This window comes from Xylocopa sonorina, unplaced genomic scaffold (genome assembly GCF_050948175.1).
Source record: "Xylocopa sonorina isolate GNS202 unplaced genomic scaffold, iyXylSono1_principal scaffold0162, whole genome shotgun sequence".
Taxonomy (NCBI): Eukaryota; Metazoa; Arthropoda; class Insecta; order Hymenoptera; family Apidae; genus Xylocopa; species Xylocopa sonorina.
Genome location: NW_027490233.1, coordinates 780,958 through 807,109, shown reverse-complemented (window position 1 = coordinate 807,109; position 26,152 = coordinate 780,958). Strand labels below are relative to the sequence as shown.

Here is a 26,152-nt window from a genome sequence, read left to right as displayed (position 1 = left end):
GCTACCTCGCCTCCTAGGGCATGCGCGAAAAAATAACAAAGCCCATCCTAGCCTCCCAACGGACCTGCTGCCTCGGTCCGGGGCTAGGTAAATACGGCACCATTGTTATCGTCATTTGGGTATAAGAAAAAGTACCCATCCGTTTAATTAAAACGTGGCTGCACACGGCGGCGCCCCATCGCCGCCTGTCGCTCTCTTTGAGGAAAGGACCTTTTTAGTCTTGACTCATAGCCGGCGTAAGGACTTTGATTTACGAACAAAATGGATAAGTGTTAGAGTCAATGTATGAGATTCCAACCGTCCCATTCATATTCGATAGAAGGGAGGGCAGGGCTGCTATGGGGCAGAACCTGTTTTGTATCCGGCAGGGTAGATACAATCCCTCCCCCGACCCGCATCAATCTGAATGCCGTAGGCCATCCACCTACGGCACATTCCGGGGGGACCACGAGGAGCTCTGATGCGAGGCTAAGGTGTGAGAGGCAATGTTTTCGCGTCATCCACCCTGTGACCTTATCACCGGGACCATCACTATTCTTGGATACTAGGCGCCAACGGACCGTCGGACACCTACAAACGCGTATGGTAGTTTACGGTGCAGCGCAACCGGTAGATAGGGACAGATTAGGAATCTCGTTAATCCATTCATGCGCGTCACTAATTAGATGACGAGGCATTTGGCTATATTCTACGTAACGGACTAAAACCGTCTGTCGTTCTTCCGAGGTAGGCCCCTCGTTGGCTATCAATAATAATAAAAATATAAAAATTCTATGGGAAAAATAAGGATAAAAATAAGGAATAAGGTAGAAAAGGTAAAAGGAAAGATAATATGTCCACAATGTAGAAAGAAAACAAAAACAAAATATCAAAATTTGGAATAACAACAAAGTTGGGAAAAGTTTGTAAAGAAAATCAAGGGTCTAAGGAAATAGATATAGAAATAAGCTTAGAGATAGAAATTAAAGAGGAATAAGAATGAATTGCAACATTAACAAACAATAACAACCAATAAATAATAATATTATCCATGCGTTAACTATTTACATGATTGTTCCCGTGAACTATTTTAGATCCATAATATTAATCAAACTCACTCCACTATTTACAAATTTAGCTTAAATATAATTTCTAAGCAATTAACAGAGTGATTAATCATAATCGATGAATGCATTAACTATCTCGATTGATGACCTTAACGCTATTAAGGATGCTGTAAGAATGTCATCTCGAGGTATTTCGAGAAAGGTGAATGCATCCCTCGTAATTTTAGGTATAGCACCCCTAGAACCAACAACTATAGGTATCACTTTAGCTGTCTGACAATTAAATTTAACTCTTAAATCTTCAGCTATATTTTTATATTTTTCTTCTTTTTCTTTATAAGCTTCATGCAAAGATTGTTTATCCTCGTATCTTATTGTAACGTCAATTACATATAGTTTATCACCTTTTTTATAAATTATATCTGGTTTCTTAAGTTCGTTACTCTCACTTTTATTAATTAAGACTTCTAGATAAATAATACCCGTTTTTGATAAGCGATTAATCAGTAGATCACATATATCATTGTCTTTTAATGCGTTTCCGCTTAGTATGTAAACACTGTCCTAATATATGACCAAGTGTTTCTGGAGTATGGTGACACTTGCGACAATGGATATCTATGTTTATCTTAAACTGGTACAAAACAACCCTAGTGCCTACAGTATTAGTACGTAACCTTATCGCGTTAATCTAACGCGAGCCACGAAGCAACTTGGGGTTTTGCAGCCAATAATTTCCAATCCTATCTTTCGCAAAGTAGTGTGCACCTTGACCTTATAGACGTTTCTCCTGCCAGTCCTTTTGATCTTTTCTTTTCAACTTTATCTTTACTTCATATATTTCATTAATCGTTGGTGGCCAATTTAGTTGATACTTTTCAGCTACGTTTTTGTAGAATTTTGTTAAACTAGTGTGTTCCAAGGCCAATCGAGTAATCTCATCTTCAGACTGAGACATTTTAACACCGCTTTTAAGTTGTGAGAGTAATATTACATTTTTTAATCTTAATAATCCTAAACCCCCATCTTTCCTAGGTGTATAACAGAAGCCTATTGATGTTGAATTTGGTAAATGCAACATATTCTTTATTTCCTGTCTTATTTCTCTATCCAAAACAGCTAGTAAAGTTGCACTAGGCGGATTCATTATTAAACTATAAATAAATTTAGGTTGAATATATATTTGAAATAAATCTAATTTTTGTGCAGGTTTAAGTTTTAACTTTAAAGTATTTCTAAGGGGAAAGTAAAAGGGGACCTCCCCTTAAGTAAAAGGGGACCTGAGACATTCTTTTCTAATACACCCCAGGAGCTAAATTTTGTACCTAAATAATTAAAAGTGTTGTCTGGTTCAATATAGGGGATTTTTTCATTATTAACCATTATAGATGGATCTTCAATATACCATGACCTTCTACTATGTACAATTTGAAATGTAGCACATTTAGGAACTGATAATTCCATATTTAACTGCTTTAAAATCTTACTTAAAGTATTTATTTGACGACGTGCCGCTTCTTTACTTTTTGCCAGAAGGACGATATCATCTGCAAAGGCTAGAACCGACAAATTTTTACCTCCTATTTCAATACCGTCATTATGTTCCTGGAGTTGATTCAAAAATGGATCGAGTACAATGTTAAATAAGAAGGGAGAGAGCGGGTCTCCCTGCTTTACACGGCGCTTAAGATTTATTACGGTTTTTTCACCATTAGCGCACGTAATACGCGTTGAACAATCATTATACATGTCGGCAATAATATTACATAACTAACTAGGAACCCTTGCTCTATCTAGTTGTTTAAGAATTGCTTGATGCGGCACGGTATCAAACGCTTTTGCAATATCCACTATTGTTACCACTCCTCCGTTCACACTTTTCATTACTTGAATAGCGTCCGTAAGTATTGAAACATTACATCTGCATCCGTCTTCACGAGTAAATCCTTTTTGACGAATATTAATATTAATAAACTGTCCTAACTTTTTATCCAAAATTCCTGAGAAGATTCTGGCTATAATTGGCCCGATTGTAATTGGACGCCAATTTTTAACATTATTTAAATCTGAGTTAACCTTAGGAATTAAAGTAGTTCTGTTAATTTTCCAAACTCGAGGGTAATATTCTCATCGCAAAAGTATATTAAATAATTTAGTTAAGATTTCTGGCGTACCTTTTTTAACAAGATGAATTCTCTTTACTCCATCGGTACCTGCTGCTGAAGTAAAGCTAGTTCGTTTTAATCTATCTATTACATCTTGAACCGACATATTAGGGCAAACTTCCATCATGCTTCGCCTATCGCTGTTTATTGGCATATAATTACTCTGTGGGTTGGTTGCTTCCCATAATTTCTTATAAAATTGATCTACTACCGAAGCTTGGGGTAAAGTAGATCTATCCGTCATAAAAGAAGAATCTCCTTTAATAGCGTAATCAGCTAGGCGTTTTGGGCATTTTTTAAACAACTCTTGACACCTTGCGTAGGCAAAACGCTTTCTAGAGGCATGATTGGTTGAATGGGGATCGGATGACTGCCTAGTATTCATTCGATTCCGTTTTTGTTTATTAGCCCTATTATTTTTGCTTTTATTTTTATTTCCGCTTGATGTATCTACGTCAATTAACACAGGCTTAAGTGTTTTATCTATAAATTGCTCTATTTTTTCCTTAATATTTACATTTATAACTTCATTTGCATTTAACTCAGTTAATATAGCGTCCAATTCAATATTTGCTCTTTCGAATTTTGAGCCTTCTGGTAGTTCAATAGTTTTAATATAGTCTAAAATAAAGGAATTCCACTCATTATCACTCACGGTTGTACTTATATTTATCATTTCTTGTGGCTCGTCTTCATTAGCACTAAGATATATTTCTTCTTCAGACTCGGAACTCGAACACTCAACTTGTGCTGTACTGTTAGCTCTAAGTCGCCGCCTCTTGTCGCTAATTTGCTTACAAGATGTAGATGATAGAAATTTCTGAATTTCTTTATTAATTTGGCGCTTATTCTGAAACCTTCGCCTACGTTCGATCAGCAGATTAACTTCATCTTGGGTCCACTCATACGCTTTACGACCACCAGTTTTTTTGCTTTTCATTTGTAGCATTCGTTTTTGGTTCCGAACTTCTGGATGTTTACTACGTTCATGGGTCGAGAGGCCACTTTGTGAATTAAATCTGAGTTCACAGTGCTCACAGGAGTACGGTAACGAGGTATCAGGCGGCCCCTTACATTTCGGGTAATGGCATACCCAATTATGAATGCCTTTAAACTGTCGAAGGCATTTACTGCAAATATAATGTATTAATTCTTGTTTATGATACTGGGTGATTTGCGATTTTAGGTCCTCATATTTAACAGGCCAATATGCATGCCCTTTTGGAGACAACAGCTACATGTCGAGTTCGGAGTGAGTAGTAACTCTATTTTAAATTGTATGGCTGAATTCGTAGTCCGTTTACTCGCCAGGGCGTCAACAATGGTTCCCTGATCAGTAGCGGATAAATCCGCCACGAGCGAAATGGAACCTGATTCGCTCGTGTCGAGGCGTCATTAACTGTGTCCATTATTTGTTTCTAATAATAAATGTGAAATCGATACATCAAATCCCCACGTTTCCTCTCTTGTCCATACATCTGCGATTGTCTGCATCAAAATACAACCGGGCGCACCTTGGTGCTGAATCAAAATTTTGTTTACTGCCAAAGTACAGTATTTCTAGCTATCTAGCCAGTACAATACAGATCTTAATTTGTACTCTTAACTTACGGCACAGTTTACCGGTTGTTGCTGGACCTCATTTAGCCACATGCTTCAGCCAGATAATCAACCAATAAGTCAACCATCACGTGTTAGCGGCGGTACCTATGGGAGGTAGAGGACCAGCTAGAGTCGGGAGAGGCTAAAGGACCTAATGAAAGGTCTATATTGCGTATCACCGACCCAGGTAACTATGACTCTCTTAAGCGTGCACGCGGATCCATCAGCGCCACTCGATGTAAAGGCCACTCCCTATCCCTCCGCACCTCCACGAGGTGGGAGCCAGGCAACGTCCGATTCATAAGAATCGGGCGGCAGAGCCGGAGGGAAGGCGCCGATGGAGCCGCGGGTACCCTTAAGAGAGTCATAGTTACTCCCGCCAAGTGGGGAAGCGGATTACCCCCCCCCCCCCCCCCCCACTGAGCGTTCCCAAAAAATTGTTAAAGAAGATTTCTCAAACATTTCAAGGTTTACATAGAGTTTTTACTCTTACCTTTTCTTATCTTCATTGGTGAAGGCCTTTCGGTTGATCGAAAGGAGTAAAATCTGAGTAAATCGAATATTGAGAAAGGCCATAGCGGGCACTTCGGCACCTTTTGCCGTTAACAGGCAGCATACATCGGGTGATAGCAACCCTCATTAGCCTCTAACGGGTTTTTTCTTAAATACTTACTTATAGTGTGTTTATGTTCTGTAGCGGTTAAGTTAGTATAGTCTTTAGTTAGTTGTTAGTTGATAGTGACCTAATATCTAATTAATCTCGTTCTTATTAGTAGTAGTGACTTTTTCCGAAATGAAAGTTGTGCGATGCGTCGTAACAGATCCGGAGCGATGGACCCCAACCTAATAGCCAGGCTACGTGCTATACGGGTCGGTGCGAATTGGGACGGGGAAGAATCGAGTAGTGACGAAGAGTGTGGACCCGTGCCCCTGGGACCAGTTACTCGAATGGAGGTACCTGCCGATATCATCAAGCAGTACCAGATGCAGGGGGTAGCAGCCAAGCGGAAACACGTGCCGCCGACTCCCAAGCCTAAGGAGAAGAAAGAGCCGAAAGAAGCCGCCCCTCCTAGGAAGATCATCAGGGATGTGGCTCCGGCGCCAGTTCAGCACAAGCCCCAAAGGTGTGCCACCGTATCCGGGCCGGGGGTAGAACTGGGAGATTCACACAGTAGCCCAGAACCGGAGAACGTGAAACAGTATTTCACGGGGGACGTCGAGCGTTTCAATGACGGAATGCTGACGCATGCGTGTACAGAGAGTGGTTCGCCGACATCCGAGATGAGTCGTCTCGTTACGTGGGCCGCGATGAACGGGGCTGGGCCTGTTCTGCCCACAATTGCCAATTGGAGGCAGCCTACGATCTGGGAGGATCGGGCTGCCAGATTGGCCGTCGCCACCGAGGAGGAAGTGGATGGCGCAGTATTTCGCAATTCAGCAGCGAAAGATGCCGGGAAGATGCCGCCCGGTAAGCAGGGTGCCCGAGAGGAGGGACCCGATGAAAAAAGGCCAAAGACCAGGCCAGTAAAAAAGAGAAAATCACTCAGCGTACGAGCAATGGCGATTGCAGTACAAATCAAAGACGACCCCGCCCGCATCATGGGCGTCTTGGGGAGCGGAGGGGCAAACAGGAGGTGGGCTACGGCAGTAGCTCAAGCCCTACGGAAACAAGGGATCGGTGGCGGAACACTGAAAAGATGGGAGACTGAGTCTCTAGGCTACGCTGCACTCACACCCAAAGAGGAGGCCTTGGTTGTCAAGAATACCGTGGAGTTGTGGGCCTCGAACTGCTTAACATCTGCAGTTTTCGAGCTATTAAAAGGGTGGCGGAAGTGATAGTGGGCGGACGCCAGAGCGTAGAGCACTTCTACGCTCAGGGTGACGACGTTATATTCGCCACCACTTCACTGCCGTTCATCCAAAAATAGGTTACGAGGTACACCCCCTAAAGACCTATATATCCTTAGGGAGAGTGGAGTTTTTGCGGAGAAGTTATGAATGCGACGGGGTAACCGGATATCTAGCGAGGAGTTTCGTGAATATCCGGTTCCGTAACGCGGTGCAGGCATCTCCGCTAACACCGGGAGAGCCACTTTATTCGGCTTTAAGTCAGTGGCATCTACTGTCACTAAGAACCGGTTCTCCCAAGGGGTGTGCCGAGCTGTACCTAGAGTTTGCTGAGGCCCAGGGCTTAGAAAAAGCCAAATGTGCAGCATACGCACTAACACCTAGTGCACTGGGCGGCTGCGGAGTAGACCGTTGCAACAGGATGGGCGCCTGGCTCGAGGATTAGAGCAACGGATTACTGTACACAATGGAGATGAGGAAGGAGCTACGCGTAGTTAAAAAAGACCTGGGAGCGTGGGAAGATAGGTTCGCCAGGATCGGGTGGGAACTCAGAGGAATTGAGAGGAGCAAAATGTTGAGTCAATTAGCGTCGACCTGGGGGATAAGGGAATCCACACTAGTTGGGGATGCCCATTCATCCTTCGTGGAAGTCGCTCCGGTGCAACCAGTGCCACCTAGCAGCCCTTTCATTTTAGCGGAGTCCCGTGATATCTGGGACCTGTCACACGTACCAATCCAGATAATCGGTAACTACAAGCGGAAGCTACTAGAGGATAGGGAAGAAGAAAAAGGATGTAGAGCTGAGTGCCACGGATTGCTTCGTGCGTTACGCAAACGCATGAGTATCCGAATGTATACCGGCTACCTATATGGGGAGTGGGAGCATCCGACTCCACTCACAGAAAGGGTGGGCCCAAGGTACGGAGGAGACATCAAGAAGTGAGCGACACGCGCAGTAAGACGTGTACTCGTAGCAAGAGACGTAAATCTTTCCAAACTTAGTCAAAATCTTTTATGGATAGAAGAACGAATGAAAGTGATGCTCAGGGAGCTCAGGAAATGGGCGCTTCTTGTGCAGTAAGAGGCCCAGAGGTGTTCTAAGAGACCTCTATTTTTTTTTTTTTTATTTTTTTTTTTATTTTTTTTTAATCACGGTGCCCTATAAAGAGTCAAAGTCACCGTGACATTATGCCTGATACGCAGGCACACCTATCGAGAACAAAGACTTCTCTATCCCACGTCTACCCGCCTCCATGTCATACTAGTGGTAGCGTTAAACCTCCGGTAAGCATTGAGTCCCCCTACAAGTACGCTCGTTGATATTACTTTGTGCTCGGTCTTGCGTATAATTTTCCTATTTAACGGGCCTTTGGCGGAATGAGGTCCCCATATCCCTCTGCTAGACAGTGTTATCGTTTCAAAGACCACCGTTTACGTGTTATACCGTTTCTTAATAGCTTCTATCAAGCTGCTGTTCTTCTTATAATAATTCATTTTCTTCAGGTGTGCCTTGTTTAGATCCGTTTGTTCGCTGTTGACCTGCGCATCGATAACAACTGCCTCATCATTTCCGTTCTTAGCGATGATGTCCGGCTTTCTTAAACCTTCTTCCGTCTGAATGTGGGGTTCTTCCTCAACTTCGTACCCCTTCGTCCTAAGTTCCCTCGCGACGTAATTAGGTATGGCGTTATGTCTTTTTATTCTGGCATCATGTGTTCGATGGCAACACTGCAGCACATGGTTTAGCGTTTCCGGTTCAGGACAACCTGCACGATATCTTCTGTCTCGAGTACGACCTCTTGATGTTCTAGAGCGAGTTGGTAATGCATTTATCTTGAGACGGCAAAGATTAATAAAATCTTTACCCGTTAAAAACCTATTTCCTTCAAAGACCCACCGGTGTTGTTGTGGGGTTTTGCATGACTCTTTCAAAGGACTACCATCTACCGTCGCATAGAGCTTGTTCGCCCATCGCTTCCTGAGTGACTCTGATGTTCTGAGTAGAGCTCCATCCACCGTAAGACGCCTCTCTGCTACGGCAATCTCATTTTCGAGGAAGCGTCCAGAAGCTGTTTGCCTGGCATCGTCTGATAGTGGTAGTGCGGTGAGTCGGGCCAGGCGCTGTTTAGGCATTTCCCACCTCATGGACGGTAATCCGAGGCCACCATCGCCAACATTCGCATGAAAATAGGCTATATTCGTATCGGATGGGAGACGCAAACAGTTCCTTGCAGCTTGCCTTACCATCTTATCGATCTTATTTAGCACCCCTATTCTCATAGCACCTAACGCCAATACGTGTTGCAGCCCGGGTAGTACCACAGTTCTTAACGCAAAGAGCCGTTGTTGTGGCTTAAGTGGAGCAGATGTTAATGTCTTCATCGTGACAGCTAACTGTGGACTGGGATTCACTGCCACTCGCCCATCAGGAGTGAATGGAACACCAAGGTATTTCCATTGGTCCGTCCGTTTGAGCGTAGGAAGCTTCCTTCCACCACATGAGAAAGAGAGACTTGCTTCCACTATCGTTTTCTTTTCGTGTGGAACCGACGTAAGGACAACCGTTAACGATTTGGCCGCGTTAATGGACATTCCACAACTTTGGAGGAACTCTGAGGTGGTGTCCAGAGCCAATTGCATTCCAGACTTGGTGGATGCAAATAGCAAAAGGTCATCCGCAAAAGCTGCTTCATTGATCTTCATGTCGCCTATTTCAATGCCTACTTCAGGCGGAAGCTTCTTCCATAATCGATCCATTACAAGATTGAATAGGAAGGGCGATAGCGGATCACCTTGCTTTACACCTCGTTGTGGGTGGATCAGATGCGATGTCCACGTTCCACATACCAACCGAGTAACGTTGGTGTCATAGACGTCCTTAATGCAGTCAATCAGCGGTGCCGGTGCTCCATACAGCTGTAATGTATGTCTGATGGTTTGATGTGATACCGAATCAAAGGCTTTGGCCACATCAATCGATGCCAGATATAAGGACTTATTGCGCTGATGATGATATCTAAGCGCCACATCGAGGAGGAATATATTTTCTGAGCACCCATCTGATTCACGGAAGAACCTCTGCCGCTGAACAAGTGGTATCTTGGCCGCCATCCTTTTCGCCAGTATTTTGTGTAAAATACGGACGAGAACAGACGAAATTGTTATTGGTCGAAAATCGGCGGGGCTATCAGGGTCCGACTTCTTCGGGATAAGCGTGGTAGTAGACTCCGTGAGGTGTTTTGGGAGTCTCCTGCACCACATCATGATGTTTAATATCCTTTCGATCATCCAAACGGGTATCTTTCGAAGAAGCCTTGCCGTAATACCATCAGGACCAGCCGCAGTAGTCACTCTAGGAAAGGAAGATCTTATTTCTTTCTCTGTTACTGGGGCCCATAGATTGCTCTCCACTTGTCGCTCCTGCGCACCATCGGGGTAAGAATCCGACGTTTCGGTCAGAAGCTTTTCCCAAAATGGGACCATAACTTCCTTCTGAGGTGATTGCTCCAGACGATGCTCTTTCAGAAGGGAGTGCACACATCGGGCGGGGTTTCGCGTCCACAGGTCCTGTATACGCGCATATTCCGCTCTTCGCATCTTCCTACGTGACAAGCTCGTGTTGACAGGTGTTTCGATGTCAGGCTTCTGTTTCAGTTTCCGCGCCGGAAACGTGTCAAGCAGATAGAACGTTAAGCACTTGAAGATCTCCTGCTTCGTTGCCCTCAAGGGAGTCGTATATATCCACTAGCGTAGCGGATCTGAAATCCTGCGTAGATGGAATGTCTAGGAGATTGAGGTGATTTATGATCTCCTGATCATAGTTGGTACAATCCGATCGGTCCTCCATAGGCAGTTCCGGAATAACAGATGTTGATGATTCCATCTCAAGAACAAATTTTTGCACTAACTTTTTGTACTGCTCTTGTTTCCTATGCGACTTGATAGAGTCATACGATCGATCGGTGAACACCTTAGCTAACGCTTGATTAATATTGCGTACACCCTGGACAGACAGCTCAGCTTCCTTACGCGCCAGAAGCGTATGCTCTTGTTCATTCCATCGAGCCTTCACTGGCTCTTTCTTGCACAACTGGTCATACCAGTTGGGATGGGCCTTCTTCTCATGTAGGGACCCCCCAATAGCTTTTCCAAATGTTCTCGGGTATCCCGGAAAGCGACATGATACTCCGGAGGGCTGAGATAAAGCGTGGGATGAGATTTCTTCGTTCCCAGAGCTACTGTGTGTTGGAACGGCAGAGCCAGAGCGCTCACCGTTTGATTTGTTCATCCGAGGCTTGGTTTTAGTCCTTGGGCCAACGCAAATAGGACTCGAGAGGGTTGGCAACCCCCAAGAGCCGCTAACGCCGCACGCCGTTTCTCCATGGCACCCCTCCAGGGAGGGGGAACCATGTTACCGGCGAGAACCTATAGGAGGTACGACGTACGACTTGGGTAGGAGAGGCTATTTGAGACGCATCCTACCGCTGTAACTATAACTCTCGAAAAAATGTATGCGGATCCATCGGTGCCACTCGATGTAAGGCGCCTCCACGAGGTGGGAGGCGGGCAACGTCCGATTCCTAAGAATCGGGCGGCTGAGCCGGAGGGAAGGCGCCGATGAAGCCGCGGGCATCCTTAAGAGAGTCATAGTTACTCCTGCCGTTTACCCGCGCTTTTTTGAATTTCTTCACGTTGACATTTAGAGCACTGGGCAGAAATCACATTGCGTAAACACCTTGGGGGCTTTGTTTTAATTAAACAGTCGGATTCCCCTAGTCCGTGCCAGTTCTGAGCTGAGCGTTGAATGGCGGCCGAAGAGGACGATAACTACGGCGAACGGCCGCTGAAGCTTCGCAGCAAAGAAGATCCGTGGGAGGCCAAGGCACGGGACCGAGCTCAGATTCCGGGTTACGCATGCACGAAGCAGCGGCCCGTTCAGCTCGCCCAGGCCCGGCACTCAGCCAAACCCACTTCCCGACCAAGCCCGACACGCCCCGCTCCTCAAAGCCAATCCTTATTCCGAAGTTACGGATTCAATTTGCCGACTTCCCTTACCTACATTAATCTATCGACTAGAGGCTCTTTACCTTGGAGACCTGCTGCGGATATGAGTACGAACCGGCGCGACACCTCCACGTGGCCCTCTCCTGGATTTTCAAGGTCCGAGGGGAAGATGCGAACATCGCCGCAACTGCGGTGCTCTTCGCGTTCCAAACCCTATCTACCTGCTAGAGGTTTCCAGGGAACTCGCACGCTTATACAGAAAACAAAACTCTCCCCGCACCTCCCGACGGCGTCTCCAGGTCATTTTGGGTTACCCCGACGAACACTCTTATGAGGGCCCGGATTGGTATACGATTCCGCTGCCGGGTTACGGAATAGGAACCGGATTCCCTTTCGCCCAATGGGTGTGTGTCTTTCGCGCACTTTATTTTTGTGTATTGTTCCTTCAAAATTGTTGCTTTTAGTACACCACATTTACGTAAGATTTCTCTTAGGGCTTAGGATCGACTGACTCGTGTGCAACGGCTGTTCACACGAAACCCTTCTCCACAACAGTCCTCCAGGTCCACGCTGGAGTATTTGCTACTACCACCAAGATCTGCACCGACGGCGACTCCAGGCAAGCTCACGCCCAGACCCTTCTGCGCACACCGCCGCGACCCTCCTACTCATCAGAGCTTCATGAAGGACCGAAATGCTTTCGCGTGCCTTCCCACTTGCCACTGACGGCGGAGTATAGGCGCGACGCTTCAGCGCCATCCATTTTCAGGGCTAGTTGTTTCGGCAGGTGAGTTGTTACACACTCCTTAAAGGATTCCAACTTCCACGGCCACCGTCCTGCTGTCTTAAGCAACCAACACCTTTCACGGTATCCCATAAGCGTCGACTTAGGCGCCTTAATTCTGCGTTTGGTTCATCCCACAGCGCCAGTTCTGCTTATCAAAATTGGCCCACTTGACACTCTGATCCGAGATCTCATGGCTTCATAGTTCAAGTTCGTTCAAGCAAGCCAGAGGTCTCACCCATTTGAAGTTTGAGAATAGGTTGAGGTCGTTTCGACCCCAAGGGCTCTAGTCATTCACTTTACCAGATGAGACTCATCGCACATATGTTCAAGTATGTCTCTTTGAGTGCCAGCTATCCTGAGGGAAACTTCGGAGGGAACCAGCTACTAGATGGTTCGATTAGTCTTTCACCCCTATACCCAGTTCCGGGTCCACTCTAGGTGCGCCTCTTCTCGCGATGAGAACGAGACGCCCCGGAAGTGCGAGGCCGCATGGGTACGCGGCTCGTCCTCCCTTGGTCGACGTAAAGGCCGACTTTCACTTTCATTTCGCCTTTAGGTTTTAATAATCCCAATGGTTCGCGCACATGTTAGACTCCTTGGTCCGTGTTTCAAGACGGTTCCTGAGAGTACCCAAAGCAGTAGCGTCGCCGACCGGTAATTCGAAGCTTGGCCATTTCGAGGACACCGCCTGCTAACAGCTGGCCAGGCCCGGCGCCGGCGCAAAGTCCGTACCACCGGGTAGTCTGACCGAGCTTGCGTCGGGCTAGACGCACATACATTCGAGAATGGATTGGTTGCGGCCCGATACCGTACGAGTACCGTCGCGCAGCCGGCCGGGCGACCGAGGGTCTGTCGCGTGCGCAAGATTGCGACGCCACAGGCGCCCACTCGGTCTGTAGACCGACGCGCAACGGGTCGCGACGTTCTACTAGGGGAGAAGTGTACGACTACATCACCGGAACGTTCGCCGACGACGGCGTGCCGCTCGCTGTCTAACCGCGAGGGTACCACCGGGGCATCGCGCGCCATCGGGAACCAGTATCGTCGTCGATGAATCTCTCCATTCGATCTTTTGGGTTTCTCAGGTTTACCCCTGAACGGTTTCACGTACTCTTGAACTCTCTCTTCAAAGTTCTTTTCAACTTTCCCTCACGGTACTTGTTCGCTATCGGTCTCGTGGTCGTATTTAGCCTTAGATGGAATTTAGCACCCACTTAGGACTGCACTCTCAAGCAACCCGACTCTAAGGAGAAATCCTCCCGAAACGCGTACCGGTCGCTACGAGCCTGGCACCCTCTGTGGGTAAATGGCCCCATTCAAGATGGACTTGGACGCGGTTCGTTGTCTCGGGATAAACGGATCCTCCCGAACACTACATTTCCCAGCGGCGGAACCGCGGGATTCAGTGCTGGGCTCATTCCTGTTCGCTCGCAGCTACTAAGGAAATTCTGGTTAGTTTCTTTTCCTCCGCTTAGTAATATGCTTAAATTCAGCGGGTAATCTCACCTAATCCGAGGTCGTCTCTACGTGACGCACGAAATTCATTCGTGACATCGAGTTCGCTTACGGAGAGAAGGTAAAAAGAGATTCGTATGTATAATATATACAAGACGAGGAGAGAGCATCGGCGAACGGGGAAGGCAGACGACGAAAAGAACTTTCGTCCATCTCCGACAGAGCGATCCTTTGATTTACCGCTCGAGAAAACGGCAAGAAAAAACTACACGCACCTCTCTTCGTTGTTGTTCTCGTCGAAGCGTTTTATGCACCTCGCCAATGTCTTTCGTGTGTCGGTATTTCTTTTATATAAGATTCGTAAAAAATATAAAAGAAAAAATACGAGACTCTCGCTAGACGACCAAGCTATCGGCGTTTCTTTAACATCCGTCCTCTTTATCGTCGTACCTGCGAACGATCAACAACTGTTTATACTCTCCAGCGGTTCCCAACCTTGCGCGCGTAACACGCAGAGATCGAAACGGAGCGACTCCTTTTCCCCCGATTTTATTACCCTGATCCTTCAGAACGAAGGACAGACCGAGTTGGAGCGCCCGCACGAATCTCTCTGCTGCCTGAACGGGAAATAAAAGGGAACGCACGCGTGGAAAAGCGTACGATGCGATCGTAGCACAAGCTGCGCTTCCGGGGACTGGATGACCGGCTTTTGGTCGCGCGGTCCTGTCTCGGCAACGAAGACATGGGGTGACCAACGCACTCGATGATCACGAAGTAGGGCAGTAGTACCTTGCGGCACCGAGGCGGCACCTCGTAGAAGAAAAACTCGAGCCTCGCCAAAGGGGAACCAATCTTCTCGTATCTGCTCTGAAAACTCTCTCCTTTGTCGCGCGTGTTACCGATTCGAGTTTCGCTTCCGGAGATCTCCAAAGCGCGGACACGCGTCACAGACCAGAAACGTTGCGACGCTACACGGGCGCAACGACGGCCTATGTTCGAGTGACTGTCCGCGCGAGAGATCTTTTCTTCCCTCGCGGAAACATGGTATACACGCGCAGAGAGAACAGAGAGAACGGATTATTCTGATCGAACACCCTGGGGCTGTACGAGGAGAACTTCGAACGATCGGATGCGCATCATCGTCCCTCGCGTTACGACGATGTCGCTCTCTCTATCTCTCTCTCTCTCTTGTATATTTCTTCTCTCTCGACCGAGAATTCTCCCTCGGTCTTGCGGCGTGAAAAAAACAATTCATTTTAAATGACGTCGAGCGCGCGGCATGTTCGTATCGTGCGCTAAATGCAGGCGAAGGCGATGCGTGTGGTGGGTGTGCGAATTCGGAACGCGGAACAAAATCGGCGATTGAAACACGAAGCGGTTCCCGTGGGCGGTCGTCCGTTTAACGGACGACTCACGACGCCACGAGGAACTCACGCGAGATCGTGATCGACACACCATCGAGTTCCGTGAGCACGTTTACGCACCCCGCACGCGCATACACGTTGCCAATCGCAGGTTGCCTTGGCACGGCCACAGACGACTTGGACGAACGTCCAACGATCACTCGTACGTCGCGTATCGCTCCTCTTCCTCCCTTTCTCGGTGCCGCCCGAACTCAGAAACGTTCGTAATTTAATTCGAGAATGAACGACAGCGGGCAGATTCGAGCACCGTAGGGAAAAAAGATTCGACGAAACGCAACGCAAGCAGTATTCTGATTACGCGAACGACCCTCAGCTAGGCGTGGTCCAGGAATTGTATCCGTGGACCGCAATGTGCGTTCGAAATGTCGATGTTCATGTGTCCTACAGTTCACACGTTGACGCGCAATTAGCTGCGTTCTTCATCGACCCACGAGCCAAGTGATCCACCGTTCAGGGTAATCGTATATGTATATTTTATTGATCTTTAAGTCTCTTGGTACTAACGTTCGAACAAGTCGATACCCAAACGTGCGCGTCGAACTGAGAAGAAAAGAAACCAAACACCCAGCGGCGTATTGCTTTCGAGATCGACAAGACGCTCTCGTTCGGATGAACATAACAATGTTATTATCGATGGGATACTCGTCGTCTTCGCGCACAGTCTCGAGGCAGTCTATAAGAGTTTTCCCCGGCAACACGAAGCGAGTATAAAATTATTCGATCTCGCAAAGGCGGTTTTTTCTCAGACTCTCGACAACGAGGCTTGGGCGCGAGCGACGAATCGTCCCCCCCGAACGAACGAACGACGACGACGGTCTCTTCAAAATTCCAATACCACCCAGTCGTGTCGATTCCAACAAGGCTCAGGTAAACGAAAAAAAATTCGTACATTCGTTAGGACGCTCCACCGTTCGCCCAACAACAGCCTCCAGCGGTCTATATTTTTCGCGACAACGCGAAACGAGCAAGTAAAGTTCGATCTCGCAACGGCGGGTTTCAGACTCTCGACAACGAGGCTGCTGCGATGTTATTCCTCTCTGAACATAACGGATCTCGACCGAAGGAAGATTATTCTTGACTGCATACGCTTTGCGTTTGTTTCATCCATATATCTGGACTCTTATAATTTTTATTTTGGAAGGAATATAGTTCCGGTTTACGTACAATCTCCAAAGGATCGGACGCCTCGATCTCTCCGACACGAGGCGGAGTTGCATACTACGGGCTGTGGATGTAATGTTTCTGTTCGTGTGGCAGTGCAGTGGATGCGGCACGTTCGAGCACATTCTTTTTTCTTCATCTTTCCGTGCCGCGGGTCACGAAGACCACACGCGAGAGCACGTTATTGTTTGGTATTTTTCCGTGCCGCGGGTCACGAAGACCACACGCGAGAGCACGTTATTGTTTGGTATTTTTCCGTGCCGCGGGTCACGAAGACCACACGCGAGAGCACGTTACTGTTTGTAATTTTTTGCCGTGCCGCGGATCATGAGGACCATACCCGAGAGCACTTTATTTTTGTACGAAAGTATGCAACTCCTCGTTATAGTATCGTTATAGTATCAACTCGACGAGGTATACAGAACACTTCGCAATGAATATTATATCTTGCCATGAAACATAGAAATGAGATGCGATAATGCGTTTTAAGAAGCATTGGAACTATATTACTGCGATACGTAGACATCTGCAAACGCTATTTCCTAGCATGGAAATGTCGCATTTACTTTCACTTGAAGTTTATGCGATGTATACATGACACTCCGCAATGAATAATATATATCTTATCATGAAACATAGAAATGAAATGCGGTATCCCGTTTCAAGAAGCATTAGAACTCTATTGCTTCGAAACGTAGACATCTAGAAACGCTATTCCGCAGCAAGGAAGTGTAAGATCTACATTCCTTTGAAGTGTTGACGAGATATACATTATGTGTTGCATTGATATTCTATCTTATCGTTGGACATAGAAATGAGAAGCGATATAACGTTTTATGAAGCTGCAGAAATCTTATGCTTCGAAACGTTGGTATCTAGAAACGCTATTCCGCAGCAAGGAAGCGTGAGATTCTCATTTATTTGAAATGCTGACGAGATATTCATAAAGCGTTGCATTGATATTACATCTTATCATGAGAAATAGAAGTGTAATACGATACCGCGTATTATGAAGAATTAGAACTCTATTGCTTCGATTCGCAGATATCTAAAAACGCTATTCCGCAGCAAGGAAGTATGTCATTCACATTCTTTTGAGGTGTAGACGAGATATACATGGAGTGGCACTGAATATTATGATCTTATCATGAGTCTTATCATGAGGAATAGAAATCAGATGCAATATCGCGTTGTAAGAAGTATTCGAACTCTATTGCTTCGATACGAAGAAACCTAGAAACGCTATTCCGTTACAAGGAAGTGTGGCATTTACATTCGTTTAAAGTAACGACAAGATATAAATAATTCATTGCATCGGACATTTCATCTAATCATGAGGCATACAAATGAGATGCTATAACGCGTTTTATGAAGCAGTAGAACTGCATCGCTGCGATACTTAGACATGAAGAAACGCTACTCCGTCGCAAGTATTTGTGTGATTAACATTCTCTTGAAGTATTGACGAGATATACGTTACGGGTTGCTTTGATTTACATCCTATCATGACAAACAACTACATTGCTACGGAATAGAGTTTCTAGATCCCTACGTATTGAATCAGTAGGGCTCCAATGCTTCTTAAAACGCGATAATGCATCTCACTTCTATGTTACATAATAAGATGTAATTCAATGCATCGCATTATGCATATCTCGTCAACATTTCAAAAGAATATAAATGCCACACTACTTTGCTAGGAAATAGTGTTTCCACATGACTACGTATCGAAGCAATACAGTTCTAATGTATCTTGAAACGCGATATCGCATCTCGTTTCCATGTTTCATGATAAGATATACTCATTGCGAAGTATTACGTATACCTCGTCTGCACTTCAAAAGAATGTAAATGTCACACATCCTTGCCAGGAAATGCGTTTCTAGATGTCTACGTATCGAAGCAAAGGAGTTCTAATGCTTCTTAAAACGCGATATCGCATCTCATTTCTATGTCTCATGATAAGATGTAATATGAATTGCGATGTGTCATGTAAACCTCGTATTCACTTCAAATGAATGTAAATGCGACACTTCCTTGCAAGAAAGTAGCGTTTGCAGATGTCTACGTATCGAAGCAATAGAGCTCTAATGATTCTTAAATCGCGATATCGCATCTCATTTCTATGTTTCATGATGAGATATAATATTCATTGCGAAGTGTCATGTACACCTCGTATACACTTTACAAGAATGTAATTGCGACACTTCCTTGCTAGGAAATAGCGTTTGCAGATGTTTACGTATCGTAGCAATAGAATTCTAATGCTTCTCAAAACGTGATAACGCATCTCATTTCTATGTCTCATGATAAGATATAATATTCATTGCGAAGTGTCACTTATACCTCGCATACACTTCAAATGAATGTAAATGCGACACTTCCATGCTAGCAAATAGCGTTTGCAGATGCCTACGTATCGTAGCAATAGGGTTCTAATGCCTCTTAAAACGCGATATCGCAAATCATTTCTATGTTTCATGATAAGATATAATATTCATTGTGGAGTGTTATGTATACCTCGTATTCACTTCAAAAGAATGTAAATGCGACACTTCCTTGCAAGGAAATAGCGTTTCCAGATGTCCACCCATCGCAGCAGTAGAGATAAAATGCTTCCTAAAACGGGATATCGCATTTCATTTCTATGTTTCATGATGAGATATAATACTCATTGCGAAGTGTTATGCATTCCTCGTCTACAATTAAAATGAATGTAAATGAGACACTTCCTTTCTAGGAAATAGCGTTTGCAGTTGTCTACGTAACATAGCAATAGAGTTCTAATGCTTCTTAGAACGAAATGTCGCATCTCATTTCTATGTTTTATGGTAAGGTATAATATTCATTGCGGAGTGTCATGTATACCTCTTATTCCTTTCTAAAGAATGTAATTGCGAAACTTCCTTCCTAGGAAATAGCGATGGCATATGTCTACGTATCGAAGCAATAGCGTTCAAATGCTTCTTATAACGAGATATCGTATCTAAATTCCATGTTTTATGATAAGATATAATATTCATAGCGAAGTGTCATGTATACCTCGTATTCACTTCAAATGAATGTAAATGCGACACTTCCTTGCTAGGAAATAGCGTTTGCAGATGTCTCCGTATCGAAGCAATAGAGTTCTAATGCTTCCTAAATCGCGATATCGCATTTCAGTTCTATGTTTCGTAATAAGATATAATATTCATTGTGGAGTGTTATGTATACCTCGTATTCACTTCAAATTAATGTAAATGCGACACTTCCTTTCTAGGAAATAGCGTCTGCAGATGTTTACGTATCGAATCAATAGAGTTCTAATGCTTCCTAAAACGCGATATCGCATCTCATTTCTATCTCCCATGATAAGATATAATATTCGTTGCGAAGTGTTATGTATTCCTCGTCTACACTTCAAATAAATGTAAATGCGTCACTTCCATGCTAGAAAATAGCGATTGTAGATGTCTACGTTCCGAAGCAATAGAGTTCTAATGCTTCTTAAAACGAGATATCGCATCTCATTTCTATGTTTCATGCTGAGATATAATATTCATTGCGGAGAGTTATATATACCTCGTTTGCACATCAAAGAAATGTAAGTATCGCACGTTCATGCTAGGAAATGCGTTTCCAGATGTCTACTTATCGAAGCAATAGAGTTCTAATGCCTCTTAAAACGCGATATCGCATTTCATTTCAATACATCTCATACAATATTTATTGCGAAGTGTTATGTATACCTCGTCCACACTTCAAAGGAATGTAAATGCGACACATCCTTGCTAGGAAGTAGCGCTTCCAGATGTCTACGTATCGAAGCAATAAATTTCTAATGCTTCATTCAACACGATGTCGCAAGTCATTTAAATGATTCATGGTAAATTGCAATGTTCTGTGCAATATGTTGCATTTGTCTGCATCTAGACCTTAGAAGGATGTGAATCCTCTACTTACTTGCAACAGAATATCGTTTCCAGATCTCTACGTGTCCGAGCAAGACATTTCTAATACTTCATGCAGCGCGATGTCGCATCTCATTTCAACGTTTTAAAGCAAAGAATCTGTAATCATATATCCATATATATCTGTAATCATATATAACTTTACGCTTATCTGTTAGAGGTCTTCAATAGAATGTGAACTATATAATTGCATGTAACGGTATGGCGCTTCGTAGTGTCTGTCTGTTAAAGCAATCGAGCTAGAATTCTCCATGCAATGCGCTGGCGCATCCCGTTTCATCGTTTCAAAGTAAGAATGCTGTAATCTCTTATGAATAGTTCTATGCTTATCTGCTTTAAAACTTTATAAGAATGTAAATTCTACAGCTCCATGCAACAGGATTGCCCTTCGTAGTGTCTACATGTCGAGACAATAGAGTACTAATGCATCATACAATGCCATGACTCATCTCATTTCAACGTTTCGAATTAACTAAGCTGTAATCTTCTATGAAAAGCATTGTAATTATCTGGTTCTACTCTACAAAAGAATGTGAATTCTATAGATCCAAGCAACAGGAGGGCAGGCCCTCCACCATCCTACTGCCTGCCCTGATGCGGGCAAAGGATTCCCAGAGCCACTCAAACCGCGACAAACATCTATCTTATACTCTAACCGATTCATCGTTATGCGTTTTCCATTAAGCTTGCCGGAATCAGTGACATTGATTCGTCCAGTCTAAAGTATTATTTTCTTCTTCAGTTTCTCGATTTTCTTATTTTGTCTCACGATATCGTCTATTTCGTTGTACCTTGCCCGGACGGTATGGTATATAATCTGTTGTTCGATATTTGTAGGTTTTCCTCTTAATAAATGCAATGCTTTCACAGATTTTCTTTTTCTTTCTCTTTAGTTACGTTGTTGTTATTTTACTCTCTCTATCCTCCACATTTCCTCTCTGCACCATCCCGGAACCGGCGTTATACGATTACGTCATGATGGCGCCCCGATCTCGCTACCCTGAGATCGAGTGTTCTCCCTTGCATCCGTTGATTTGTATATGTGACACATTGGAGAATATTTCCTCTTATCCTTTGTATTTTTCGAATGAAGTTACATTGATAGAAGTACGAGCTAGTTCTGCACGCCTATTTGAAACAACATTAAATCACCTTGTTAAACAATAATATATTAAATGTGACTTGGACTTTTAAATTTGAATTTATAAACATCTAACAGGTAAATATGTTTTTCTTACTATTCATATCATTATACATTCAGTGATTTATTGTGTGCTGTGATTTGATATATTAACTGCTTGATTATATTTTGCAATGAACTTTGCGTACCAAACATTGTTTTTACTCCTGATGGGAGTGGATAGTTCTTCGTTTTATATTCTTATATCGCATTGATTATAAAAGTACATGATATCCTTTTTATGCAGTCATGCATAATTATGTACATACAAATTCGCGATTAAGTAGCTATGTGTTCAAACTCAATTCCGAATAATGCACTAAAAAGCATCCCAGATAACAAACGGCAAGATGGTAGCGACACCGTGCCGGCACTATATTGCCACTTCCGAGGAGTGTCAAGTGATTCGTAATCATCTGTGACCGGATTCGTTAACTAAAATGCCAGAACGTGTTACCAGCACGTTCTAGACAAGCGAATCGCGCAGCACCAGCACCATGGTGACACGCGTATCATCGCTCCATTCATGAATCTCCTCAGCAATGACGCAGGATCACATTTGGCAATGGGGAACCTGTGCTTTCATACAAATTAGAACCGTTAGATGTCAGTAGATGTTCAGCATATGAGTATTGATAGACATTTTGATGGTCGTTTTCCTATATTTATAGTTATTGAGCGAGTCGTATATATTTCTTTCAATCCATCATAGACTATAAATATTATTTATAAAAAAAATATTACTTATAAAATAAAAATTCATGCTGTTGCGTCCCTAACTTCGCCTTGTACAATTTTTGAAATAACATGCTCTCATCGTATTTAATGTAACCCTCAATTGCATGAATTTGTAACAATAAATTGAAGAAAATATATATAAAATAAGTGTATATATTTTTATGACAAAGTAATTATCGACTTTATGGAAAAAATCGCCCTAGTTTATAGAATCGAGCTAGTTTATAGAAAATAATAAAATCGAGTTCTTATATCTTTGTTTTGTGCCGGTGTATCTATTTTGGAATCAAAATAAATAAATTGCGCAGTTTAGTCATCTTTCATATTTGCTTATAATTTTTATGGAAACAGCTTCCCCATTAGTAAATGTCAGCCTACGCCACAACCACGCGTGTAGCTATGGTGAGGTGATAGTGTCATTGTCACGGCCGTGTAGGCCGTGTGCTATCTCGGTGCTTTACTAGTGCCGTGATACGAATGCCGCGCCAGCACTAACAGTATGCCATTTCGAAAGCTGAGTAGGAGCACTTTGTTAGCACAGTTCTGTCACGGAATTCGTTCCATCCGTTGTCATTGGCGTGCCAATCGCTGGCTGTTTGGGATATTGTAGTGCATGAGGCAGACTTGTTCCTTATCATCGTCAAGGAGATGGATTTTCACTCCCCCCTTTTTGAACTTTTTAAATTATTGTTTGGAATTTTTGCCGTTTCTATATCTCTATGACCGCATTGTGGATTCAACTTATGTACGATCTTTTTGGTCTTCATCTTTTCTTACATGTAATATTATATATGTGATGCACGTTTGTTATGTAATGCTCCGATTTGTAAGCCTCAGATACTTTTATTCTTTGGTAAAGCAACTTATTCGATTAATATATATTTATTAGACATAGATATAAACAATTAGAAAAATGTTATTTAAACGCTATTAAATATGTTGTTGCAATTATATATTTAATGTCTGAAGATGTAGATGCAGTTAATGTCCGATATTTTACGTGATCCAATCGACGTATCGAGTGAGGCTATATATAAATATAAAAATCTTTTACTATTCTTCGACCCCTTTACATGTTAAATGAATGATTAGTTCTGCAAGACTAGAAGCCTGAATTAGTGAGATATCTAGGAACATAAGTAATTTGTAAGCAACACATGTTTTCTCTTTGAAATATTTGCCTTTGCATAGAATAGAACGTATAGATATAATTGCTTGTTTTGTACCCATTTCGGTCCAATTCTATTATAGCCTTTGAGCAGAAGTAACATTGATTATACTTGATTTTTGCAATAGTTCTTTGATTAACAGATTTTATTAACCTAGAATCATCATTTGACGGATGTATCAATCTACTTTGTAGCTCCATCAGTCTCTTTTTCTGCTCACTACTTTCCATTTTCAGTTCCGTATACTTATCCTTTATCACCATCATATATGTTGCGTAAAATTACAATAACTGTTTGTCCTCAAATTTTGCGGATATTTCAATTAAATTTCCTTTGATTAAATAAACGGAAATTAAAAAACAGTGGCACGTACCATTTCTTGGAAACGTTGTATCGTAATTTGCATCTGACTGTTTTGAAAGGCACGCACTTTACTTAACGTTTGCAATGATTCGGTTAGCGAAGTAAAGAAATATTCTACTTTCGAAATTGTTGGCTCTTGTAATTCTAAGGCAAATATATTCATCTTTGAATATGTACTATAAGTAAAATAATAAACATCATAATATTAAATTTAACTCTGTTCATCGTTGCCTTGTTGGACACATCCATAACAATATACAGGGTGGGGCAGTAATAACTAGCACCTCAGATATCCACGAAACTATAAGTTTCATAGAAGTTTTTGCTAATATAAAATTGCATAGTACAAAGGGCCCATCCGTTGATGAAAATAGTTTTTTTGTAAGTGGAGTTATGTTGGACATATGAAGGTTACCTTCATTTTTTAAAATGAATTGGTATGTCCATTCTTCCGTAATACGATAGAGCATTTTAAAGCAAGTTTAACGATCTGTAACATGAAGGCATTGAAGGTTACAAAAAGTAAAGAAAGGCGATAATACTCACGGTTTTGATAGTAAATGAAACATACGTATTGTAAACAGTGGTGGAAGGCGTAATACTTACCGTTTACTTCACTGTGAATAAACACTTTTCGAAGGGCATTTCAATAGTTTGCAGCATAAGTTAAACATGATAAGATTAGTATTGAAAAATCGGTTCGAATACGTTTGGTTAGGCTGTTCTTTGTGTCGTTCATTTTATAAGTAGATTGTAAACAGATCTCAATGATTCATTTTAGATAGTAAGATTAAATACTCTTTACAAAACTACAAGAATGGATACATACCTTTCTGTTATTATTATTTCATAAAGAATTATAATTGCAATTATACAGTTCATTACGATAAAAAATATTTCGCAGAAAATTCTAAATATTAAATTAAAGAATCAAGTAAAACATTTTTAATAATTACGAATATGAAAAATACTTGAACATTCCAATAGAAAGATGTCTAAACAGGAGTTAGAAAAGTCAAACATTCAATTTCAATTCCAGAATCCATCTATAAGAGGTAAAATGTTTTGAAAGCTTTAATTATAGTCTTTAATGCAAGCAGTTGGGCAGTATTTCAATTTTTAAGAAAATTGATGAAAGTCAACCATTTTGAAGTGGTCAGAATCTTTGTCGTTTGAGCAATAAGTGAATAACAAATAACTGCATAAAATCCAGGCTTAAAAATTCATGGATTAAATCCTATGCAGACTCGTTTATGAGCGAGTTACTAAATAATAATCCACACTAAGTAATCATTTTAAAACTTAAACGATTACATGTGGTTTATCAAAAACTCTTCTAAAAGAACGGACGAAGCCAATAGAAATCGTGGTTGAAGTAAGCAAGTTCTAAAGTTCTAAGCAACGCGATGGCCCTTATCTGCCTATGTTTTATAGCAAGTAAGTTCTGAATTTCTATGAAATCCGATGGAATTCCTCACTACTAACGTTTCAAAGTAAGTTCTCAAATTCTCAGTTCTACGTTTAAAACTATGTGTGTTCTACATATCTATGTAAAGTATTGGTTCCTATTAGTTGTGACGGAAACCTATATATAGTAAGTCAGGGAAGCTCGAAGGGGTTAATTATCTAAATGCTTTAAGGTGTAAAACGTACTTCAATCTAAAGCGATCTATCGTTCCAAGGTATCCGCTCACGTACAACTTTTCTTGGGCGTCAGCTGCTCAGAAAGTAGCAAAGGGATAGACTACACGACCCCGGGAACCCTGGGGCGGAACAACCCTTGAAACATCGAAATGCTCCTCCTGTCGACTACGCCTAGCCAAGTACACACACTCAGGTCGCGAGATACTGAAGTCACGGCATGTTTATTTATGGTCTCGACGTGGGTTTAACTAACAAGGGCTACGGGAAACTACGCAACACGCCGCGAATTACCGGGTATCATAACTCCCTCCATGATATACGATACAATATACAATATGCGACACAAGAAATGGGACGCTTTAGTGAATAAGCTCTCACGTTCTCTTCGTCAGGTTCCTTGAATTCGCTGGTGGTCCTCGGGTCTCCTGGATCCTCCTCGGGGCTCCTTGGTGGAGTGGGCTGTAGGCTTCGGTATTGTTCGGGTCCATCGATCAGTGGATTTCGGCGATTACCTCTTCTCGCCCCCTTGGGTGTCCCTGATGGGTTCCTCCTGATAATTTAAATTGCGTAGCGCCTCGCGCGCCGCGCTCCCATGGCCCACCTGCAGGGCCGC

General features: G+C 43.2%; 1 protein-coding gene and 1 non-coding gene across 2 annotated transcripts; both read right to left on the bottom strand.

Annotated features, from left to right (window-relative positions):
* Positions 1 to 2,816: 2,816 nt before the first annotated feature.
* LOC143432410 (uncharacterized) lies at positions 2,817 to 4,864 on the bottom strand. Its single transcript, XM_076909098.1, has 5 exons — positions 4,823 to 4,864; positions 4,765 to 4,779; positions 4,516 to 4,629; positions 3,221 to 4,445; positions 2,817 to 3,172 (listed from the first exon to the last, which is right to left on the bottom strand). The coding sequence occupies exons 1-5, from the start codon at positions 4,862 to 4,864 to the stop codon at positions 2,817 to 2,819; spliced, it is 1,752 nt and encodes a 583-aa protein (XP_076765213.1).
* Positions 4,865 to 15,634: 10,770 nt separating this feature from the next.
* Positions 15,635 to 15,789, bottom strand: LOC143432411 (5.8S ribosomal RNA). Its single transcript, XR_013103009.1, has one exon. It is a non-coding gene; the product is annotated as a 5.8S ribosomal RNA (ribosomal RNA).
* Between the last annotated feature and the right edge of the window lie 10,363 nt (positions 15,790 to 26,152).

Excerpts from the sequence above, each read along its gene's own strand:
- LOC143432410 (XM_076909098.1), bottom strand. The coding sequence starts at position 4,864 with ATGTGGCTAAATGAGGTCCAGCAACAACCGGTAAACTGTGCC. Across the intron at positions 4,446-4,515 it reads CATTGTTGACGCCCTGGCGA|CTGTTGTCTCCAAAAGGGCA; the intron begins GTAAACGGACTA and ends CTCGACATGTAG. Across the intron at positions 3,173-3,220 it reads AATTCATCTTGTTAAAAAAG|AATATTACCCTCGAGTTTGG; the intron begins GTACGCCAGAAA and ends TTTTGCGATGAG.